The following is a 10218-nucleotide window of genomic DNA, read 5'->3' as shown; positions in this document are numbered from 1 at the left end:
ACTGTTTCCAATTCCGACAAAACTCCCTCAAGGGGTTTTTATTTGTCACAAGCTTGGCAGGTTGCGTTCGTTGCGAAAATTTCCGCGAAATATATTTTAAATTTAAATTGGATACGATGGAAAAATATTCGTTATTAATTGAGTACGGATGTATAATCGGTACGCATGATTGGTATATAAAAGAATCTCTGTTTCGGTTTTAATTAAGTTATACCAAATTTATATATCGGAGCTACCGAGTCAATCAATGATAACAGAGGCTATAATGACTCTATATTACGAATTCGATTGTCGGCAGTATCAGATTTTGTCATAATTATATCACACCTATCATATATCACTTTATACATTTACTTAAACATTAGATATGTATTCGTTTAGACATACATATCTACTAAATCGACAGATAAATGTCCATTTTATCTTAAATATATTATATAGGATATCTAAACCAAACATAGATTGTTTTTTGGATCCGTTTTTAAAGCCCCTTGTTCAACATCTAGCAGGGGTTGACTGCAATTTTATTTACACTGTAATTTTTATCAATTTCTATACTTATCTTTCGTTTTTCGCAGTATCTTTCACGTTTTACGTTTATTAATTTTAACAATATTTTTAACAGTTTATTTATTCTTAATTCTTATTTTCTAACTATCTATATAGCGCAAAATTTACATTTCTAATATCAATAATTATAATATTTATTAATACGCCATAATTTCGAATTTAAAAACAGAGTTTGTAACAGAGACGGTTACATTAAAACGTTTTATATTAAATGACATATTCCGCATTGTTTCAGGTGAAAAATGACGTAAAAGGCACGGTAGTATGACAGCGAGGACTGGCACTCGGAATCCCTGACAAGATGGCGGCGCGGGAATTTATCATCTTCACAGCGCTCCTGGCGGCGGCTGTGAGTACCTCTAATTCACTCGATTCTACTAGATATGATAGATTGTCTGTCTGTCTGAATTAAATTTACTAACTATAAACCCATGGTTTTGTCTCTTTAAATATTTCAATCGTTTTATTTATGCAGTTAATTTCTAATGTTGCAATAATTTCATATATTATTTTATAGCTTTAACCTATGTTTGTTGCCGTCATGTCATCACGACATACGGAAATGAGACGTGGTCATTCACCCAGGGCTTCAAAAAAGGCTCAAGGTCATCCAGATATCAATGGAGAAAGATATGCTGGGATTTTCGCTGCGAGATCGAAACAGAAATAATGAGATAAGTAGAAGAACCACGATCACCGTAGCTTGAATAATCGTTCAGATGACAGTTGGAGTCGTAAGATTCTCGAGTGGTGATCACTAGCCAGTAGACGCGGCGTGGGCATGCCCTACACTAGGTAGAGATGACATTGTTAAGGTCGCGGAGAGTCAAGCCAAGTTAGCGCAGAACTGGTCTGGGGTGGCCCAAGCCTTGCAGTGATCGTCCGTCGGCTGAAAATAAGCAAACGTGAACTCTTTAGTATCTAAAATACTAGGACTCTAAATACTAGAGATAAGATGAATATACAAAGTGATTAGTTATAAGATAATACAGGACTAGCGAGGATTTCAAGAGCGAGATGAGATGGCGGTGCATATATGTATAATGAGACTAATCACTATTTACAATATGAACCCTAACACGATGGCAGCAACCACATTACTGACGGCATTCAAATTCAAATCGACATTCGAATTTCGACGCGCAAGAAGGATTTAAAACAAAAAGTAATGTGCCTTTAGTGGCCAGGTATAAAATTGACAGCTTGATTTGTATAAAACTGTAGATTTTAGCTATCGTTTAGATCTATATACAAAGTAATTTGTTATATATGAAAACCTTTCAACGGGTGAATGTATAACTCATTTTACAAAAATCTTTAAAACAATTCCATCTATTTCTAATTATTTATAAACTGACTGCTATATGTTAGATAAAATTATTTTTATTGCAATGCGATAAACCAATAAATTCTAGCAGTACTAAATCTGCAGAGATAGGTAATAAACAATAATTTATATATGTAGTGACAGGAATTTAAAAAAAGTTTTTTTTAACTTATTACTTAACTTATTATTTTTACGTAATTTATTATCTGTGAAACCATTGATTTTTTGATAAAGCACCATATATTAATTTACCGCAAAGAGATATGCTTAGATAGATAGCTTTTACACATATAATTTTCCTGTATATAGCTAAATTATAGATAAAAACAACACTTTTATACATATATAACTGTAAGGTTTTTGCGTCCACGTTTGACAGTTGAGATAAAAAATGTTTTGAAACTGAGCTGTCAAACGAAACACGTAGTTTATGATTGTGATTTTTTTTTAATAAACTAAACAAATGTAACATGGATACTACAAGTTATTTGTTATTTATTTATAAAGAATTGCATTTACTTTTGTACATATATATTAAAGTATGTAAGTTAAACTATTTATACTTCAAAGCTGTATGGGCTAATTTTTAACATTTTTTTTTGCACACGTTTTTCATGTCATTGTTTATTAAGTCTTTTAAACTATTACTTTATTTAAATCTTAAACTATATTTAAAACTAAATTAAAATAAACCAATTATTATTACTTTGTGACGCAATAACAACGTACAGTTTTTAAATTATGTTTCGTGTAACCACTTCCTCATCCTCACTCCATATTGTCATCATCAGGTTCTGCGCCAGTATCTGTACGGTGGTTGCCGATTTCACCACATCAATGAATCACAACCCGCCTGCTAAGCTTGGCGATAATTGTATAATCCCCATAGATATCTCTGGGTGTGATCTATGTCTTGAAGTTGGCTGAGAAGACGACACTTTAATAAAAAATTCCTCTAAACAGAAGCTTATATTACTATTTACTCCGCTGGCTCAGTGACCCAAAGTGGGTCTTGGCCTCCGAAGCGAAAGACTTCCACTTTCCTCTATCTTGCGCTATCGTCTGCCATTGGTTGACATTCAATTCGCGCAAGTCTGCCTCAACGCGATCGATATATCATCATCGCTATACCTGGGTCTACCCACTGGTCTTCGACCCCTCGGTTTTTCCAGGTACACTACCTTCACGCTCCGATCCGATCCCATTCGCTCCCAGTAATCAAACCATCGGATTCGTTGAGCTTTATATTCGCCAATGATATTTGGTTGTGCTACTAAAGTCTCAATTTCGGCATTCTTTCGGAGCCTCCAAGATCCGTCTTGATTTCTCGGTGGTCCCAATATCTTCCGCATGATTTTGCGTTCCGTCACTAGCAGTTTTTGTTCTTCTTTTAAAGTTAGCGTCCAAGCTTCACAGCTATACATCAATATTGGTCGTATTACGGTTTTGTAGATACGGACTTTTGTACTTCTGCTAGGATCCTAGACACTAGAACCTTGTGAAGTGCTGCACTGCAGAAGCTTATATGTTATAGAAAATTCACTAAACACCCTTATTTACCTGAAACATTATTCATAAGCTCAAAACAAAGTTTGTGAAATGTCGTTAGTAGCGTTGCAAACATTTATATAAGTGAAGTTTGTTATTGTACCAAATACATGTTTCCGTTTGAGAGCTCTTTAAAATAAAATATAATTTAAATATAAAAATATTTCATTTACTACTATTTTATATAAAGTGATATAAAGAATGATTTCTAATAGGTTATATATATATATATATATATATATATATATATATATATATATATATATATATATATGTATATATTTGTGGACTAATTCAATAAGAAAAATCGTTTTCGAAATTTAAATTGCTGCATATTAAAATTTATTATTATTTACTATCTGTTAAGTTATTTCCTCGAGGTATCCTAATAGAGTTTCAAAGCGAATATTTTTACAGGGTGTTTAAAACAGGTGTGAATACTTTAAACCTTTTTGTTGACAAATGAGATATAGATTCAATCCATTAAAGCTTTCACATCTAAAAACAATCACCATGTATGTGATTAAATTCAACATTTTTTTATTATACTGTTTTGTTCATTGGAGTTGGCAGTGTTGAAGGCATTATAGGCTAGAACAGAGTTCCCCAAACTTTTTTGTGTCGTAGACCCCTTGCCATGTTTTCCATGTTGGGTAGACCCCCTACTTACCTAATATTGATTATAAAATTAAGATGTAAATTTCTAACTGTAGTGAAGTTTAGTGTTAAAAATTTAAAGTAAAAACACATGTTAATTTAATAATCCTACAACTTACACAATTTTATAAACATATACAATATTTTTTTACTTCATAGATACTTTTACAAATAATGTAAATGTTTTGATATTATAAGATAGTATGATTTAAGTAAGTAGGTACTATCAGTGTATGTGTTGAGATCCACTATCGTGGACCCCCAGTTTCATTTCATGGACCCCCAAATTTTTTTTCGCTGACGTAGACCCCTTGCAGGTTGTCATAGACCTCTAGGGGTCGATATAGACCACTTTGGGAATCACTGGGCTAGAACAATGCTCCGCAACCGGTGTGCCGTAGGTTGGATACAAGTAAGCCGTGGTAAAAATGAATAAATTGAAATTTTACAATTTTTAATTAAACATATTTTATATTTGAGATACAGTAGTTCGTCACGTTTACTCGTCTCTAGAATTTAGATTTCGGTGTGCCGCGAAATTCTATAAAAGATTTAAGTGTGGCGCAGATGAAAAAAGGTTTCCGGATCCTGAATTAAAGAACAAATAAACATTGGTGCAGTAAACATTTTTCAAATATTTTCTAAAAATGCGAAATTAAAATTTGAACTGAAAAAATATATATTTATCTGAATATTTAATACCCTGCCCCACATATGGCGGGGAGTTTCGTAAAATATACATTTGATTATGTAACCGGGGATATGATTTTCGTTCGGGGTGCGAGAGGTCCCGGATTCAAATCCCGGACGTGCCTCCTTAGTTTTGGGACGAAGCAGTGAGAACATTTGATATAAACAAAGAACTTTAATTAAACAAAAACACTCGTACATTCGTCGTACATCGTAAATCTGACAGTCACCTTGATATCCTCTGTCAATGTCCTCGAACATCTTTCTATCCTAATGTAGTCAGATAACCATATTTCCCCCAAATATATTTATATATATATATATGTGGAGATACGGCACGTCGGCACTTGTTCTAGGTTATGTTTACCCGGCAGATCCTGGATTGAAGACCACGGAGCGGCAGCGTAATACGTCCACCCACATAGTAGACCGATGGATCTTGTCAAGAAAAGATGCAGGCCGAATTCATCCAGTCCTTTCGGAAAAAATTGGGAGAGATCTTTATTCAGTCGTAGGCAACATCACCACAATATTCAAAACATGATTATGACGATGATTTTGATGTTTTTTATTTCGTCTTCTTGTTTCTCTTTTGTAAGACTAGTAGTATAGTATAATTGTTTTAAAAAAGGTGTGATTTAAAAACAAATAATTTCGTTTACGTTTCGTACTTAATTAAAAACGATAAATCGACATCTGAAGCGGATCGGTGAGTTATTAACATTCAAATAAAAGCGGAAAAATTCAATCGAAATAAAGTCTTGATTTTCCGAACTGGAGTCGGGCGCTTTTCGGGTCCCGGCACGCGGCGCGCGACGGCACAAATATTGAGCAAATGTTGATTTATTGCGTGGAATCCATTTAGTCGAGCACCCGCCAAAGGATTTGAACGAGTAATTTAACTTGTTTGTCTGCTCTTTGATTTTATATCGTTTAAGAAAAACAACAAGCTGGGCATGGTTATTTTTTTTAAAACGTTCCTTTTTCGAAATACATTGCTTTTCGAAACCTTAGTTTTTATTTTTATATCGCGAAGAATAAAATAATTGAAGCAAAATGGAAACCACAGAATATTACAGCGTTTTTCTTCATCCAGGGTCGTTACATGATCTCTTTAAGGACATCAGAAGACGATGAATGTAGGTTTCTTCCAATTGGTTCCAATGGATATCTATAGGGGAGACATGTGTCCAAAAGTGGACGGAATTTTTATTCATAGCCCTCGTTTTTAGAGTTCTACTTTGTGCGGGGCAGGGACATAACAGTTTCTGGTTCAATATTTTTATTCAGTTTTGTATTTATTTGTATTTCTTCTTCCTTCTCCCAAAATATCTTTCACTTCATAACATTTTTTTTATTCTGATCATACATTAATTCATTTATATTAGTTATATTGTCCAAATCTGTCATCCTCGAAAATACAGCGTGTCCTGCGACTTTAAACTTCGAAATCAATCTGATAAATGAACTCATCTGGTCAATTCAAGAGGCAGTATACGAGTCCAATTTATTACCAATGTAAATATCTGTCAGACACAAGCAACGCTGCATCGGACTTGAGTCCCCGGCAAATGTTTTGGCCGACGCAACCAAATCCTGAATGTGCAACCTACATTAATTCTGATTAGGTAGCCCGGCAACAAAACGTTGGGCATAAATTTTCATAAACTATGACGATATTATACGCTGACGTTTTTGAAATACGTGAGAATTATTCGTAGAGTATACAAATAAATATGAACTAAAACGTTTGTGATATTAAAACTAAGTTACATAACAACCTACATAAAAGTAAATACATATAATTAGTTAATTACAATCATTATCATTATTTCAGCAATAGTATATACTTGAGATTTGCGATCGTAGGTCACGGGTTTGAAACTTTTTGAAAAAGGAATACCTCTGCTCACAAACAAGTTTCCAGAGAAAGAACAGTAGCGACATCTGCGTACAATATCACATTGCAATCGCCAACCCTCCTGCCAAATCTAGCGATAATGATATATATCCTTATATATATTATTTGGGGAAGCCTATACCTCCGGCGTCTTTAGACTGAAACGACAACGAAATTCTTATCTTGAGTGTGCAAAGTGTGGCTATTATAGTATATATACCTATAGATAACTTTCATGAAGACCTATGTCATACAATAGGCGTCTGTGGGTTAAAACGACGACAAGCAGTTGTTCATTCTTCGGCATCTTTGACATCGTAGAACGCAGTCTGAAGTTTGAAGGTTGCGTCAATTAGATGTGACCATCTGACGTTTACAATCTCTTGGACGTTCATCCTTGAATTATGTAGTCATTAACAGTTCCTCAAGTTCGTCTCCCTTTCAATCCGTCTGTCAGTTTTTTAGCGATGAAATACCACTGCATAAAGGAACAGGAACGAAGATAACGATATTTCCGTATCTAGAGGATCACGACTCTTTGCATAAAGACCACAATGCGAAAATGACTATAATGTGTCATTGTAAAACGTATCGCACATATATATAGGATGATATGCTATTGATATCAATGCTAAATAAACATAATGATAATATAGTTATAAAAAGTGTTTTATAAGTTTTAATTATTGCATATAAAAATTTATTAATGTTTACTATCTGTCAATGCAGATTTTATGTTGTCAGAATTTATTGGTCTGTTGCTTTCCAATAAAAAAAAATTATCTAACATTACCTTATACAGGATGATTTCCTATATGGGCTATACATTCACTCCTAAAACTTTAATCATTATTTTAGCTATTACACGTTCACTGCTATATGCTGTTACACAGATCTTAATTATACAATTCTTCCCAAGACCTTTTTCTAATCAGCCTATGTATCGTATTTTTTATTAATATAATAATGTCGCAGTATAACATATTAAAAGCATGTTTAAATAAATATATATACAAATATAAATAATTTAAAAATTTTACTCATTTCAAACTCTAGCGACCGGAGTTGTGAAATTTAGTTTGGCACTAGTTATGAAACCGTTGCAGTTTCTCTACACAATTTGTGTTTAAAATATTGTTTATGCTATAACCTTATATGAAGCTATATCTCGTGCTTGCTATATATGATGGAAGCTGTTAGCTTCTATGCGTTTTATAGCTTCTTCGTATTTACGACTTGCGAAAAACACTGGCTAATAAATAAAAAAACTACATCAGATGTGACGCCGTATATTACATTGACTAATAAATATTTACTTGGTTATTTAATGGAATCAGGCGTTACCTCGCGGAAGTCCATCCTAAGTAACAAAAGGACCAATATTTAGACACTTCCGCACATGCAGTAGTAGTGCCAAACACAGAGTCACTAATCGGTGTAATATAACTCCTGAAGATGCCCCGTGGAGGGGTGAAACACGTGTTGAGTAATTTGGCGGTGGCGGTAGTGTGATTCGCATTGTTTGCCGCATACGCATTTATCAGCGGGCTGACGGGCGGTGCACTTTATAGCACGACTACCACTGCATGTGCGGAAGTGGCTACATATTGGTCCTTTTCTTACTTAGATATTTACTTGGTTGTCGGAGGAAGCTGTGAATCTTTTCTCTGAAGACATTTTAGATGAATAGATATAAGAGTTGGGAGATAATCGTTTTAAGTCGCCGGTAAGTGTGGTATTGCGTCGCACAAGACACGAGGGAGCGTAAACACGCTGTCAAACAAACGCACCTCCTTCTTGTCATTGTATAATAATTAATAATAAATAATACACTCATTAATAGTAAATAAAACTTTAGTCTTTCTTTATTTATACTTACTATATAGAAACTGAAAGATGCTATTAACGCACTATGATCGACTTTTGGTCGAAGGCAGATCGAATGGATTAGGATATTACTTTGGAAGGATCAGATAAATGTCAAAAAATTATCTTATGCCTGATGTTAAGAGAACGTGGTCTACGATGCTATATGTTTGCCTAGAAGATACCTATTCACTATCGTCTTGAAGAGGTTGAAAGAATTTGGCTGGAAACAATGACACCAGAAGGTTGTTCCATTCCTTCGCTACTCGCACTATAAAAGTATAAACAAAACGCTTAGTTTAGATGGAAGGAATTTCAACGTATGAATATCGTGAATCCTTACGTCTTGTTGTTCTGTGAAATACAGTAGACTACATTAAAATTTGTGTTAAATGAGAATGTGTCACATTTACATACATATGTATATCTGTGACAGATATATACGAATTTATCTGTGTTTCAGTAATTTTTTTATTCACACTTATCTTGAAGACTCCTAAATTATAACTGCGTGAAAACAATGACACCGGTTGAAAGGCTATCAAAAATTTAAAATAACTAGTAAATAACGGAATGCGAAAAAAGCTATTTCATATTCTTTACTGTACACGCTAGGATGAATTTAAATAAATTCATAATAATAAACAAAAAATTACATAGGACGGTCTTATCACACGAGGCAATCTCTAACAGACAACCTTATATTGGAAAGAGCAGAAGTATAAATAATTATTAGATATAAAATCATTTATTGTTTACTATCTATCTCTACAGACTGAACTGTTAGAAGTTATTGATATGTCGTATTGTAATAGAAAAATATATATTTCAGAGTGGACACTTTACTAAAAATTATTGGAAATAGGCGTAGAAAGAGTTTAATCATCCTATTAAAGAAACGATATGATTTCTATGAATTCCGTTACATGTATCGACTTGAACTACTACACATATTTTAGATGCGTTGCATTGACGACAAGTAAAATGAACATAAGCTATAATAATAAGTATATAAATAAAACTCTGTAAAATAAAATTAAAAAATTTAGATTGAAAAAACTAGGCGATGGATGAAATGCATCGAAAAAGAGTAAAACTGAAGTGAAACGGCAAGGCTGATGAAACGTAGAAAGTGAGAAAAAGAATGAAATAACTTAACTAAAATTAAGTGAAAAATGATTAAAAAAAGAGAAAATAAAAGTCCCTAACCCAAAAATAGGTTAGAAAAGTACGAAAAACAAATGACGTTAGAGGTCTATTTTGTTTATTTTTCGTATAATTAGGTCAGAGATGACAAAATTAAATGAAAAATATACTAAAATCCAACACGCATATTGACTTGCCGAATAAAAACAAAATTTTCGATTTATTTAGAATACAACACTACGAAAAGCGTTCACAAAAGAACTCGAAAGAAAGCATTCAGACATTTTTATTCTCGTTTGTTTGGCGCTCGTTCTGTCGACCCCCTTTTTTTTATTCGCTGAAACGAATATTTTGTATGGAGAGGCGAAAATTCCAAGCTAATTAAAAATTCTTTAACTCCCGCACTCGGCATTTTCGACGCCGAATTTATATCTCACTTGGTTTGTTATATATAGAAAAATATTTCAGATATCATGAGTTATTGAATAAAGAACGTCTTGTGCTAATGGATTAC

General features: G+C 33.5%; 1 protein-coding gene across 1 annotated transcript in view; it reads left to right on the top strand.

Annotated features, from left to right (window-relative positions):
- Nucleotides 1-844: 844 nt before the first annotated feature.
- LOC137924533 (protein madd-4-like) overlaps nt 845-10218 on the top strand; it is a 187099-nt gene continuing 177725 nt past the window's right edge. The window contains exon 1 of the mRNA XM_068767922.1: nt 845-919. Within this exon, the coding sequence (XP_068624023.1) occupies nt 872-919 (48 nt within the window). The 5' untranslated portion in view covers nt 845-871. The remainder of the gene's footprint in view (nt 920-10218) is intronic.

Source organism: Battus philenor, unplaced genomic scaffold (assembly GCF_028537555.1).
Source record: "Battus philenor isolate CCGP_79_NKW_IND1 unplaced genomic scaffold, ilBatPhil1.0.hap1 SCAF_24, whole genome shotgun sequence".
Classification (NCBI taxonomy): Eukaryota; Metazoa; Arthropoda; class Insecta; order Lepidoptera; family Papilionidae; genus Battus; species Battus philenor.
The sequence above is the reverse complement of the archived record's forward strand: the minus strand, read 5'-3'. Positions and strand labels throughout refer to the sequence as shown.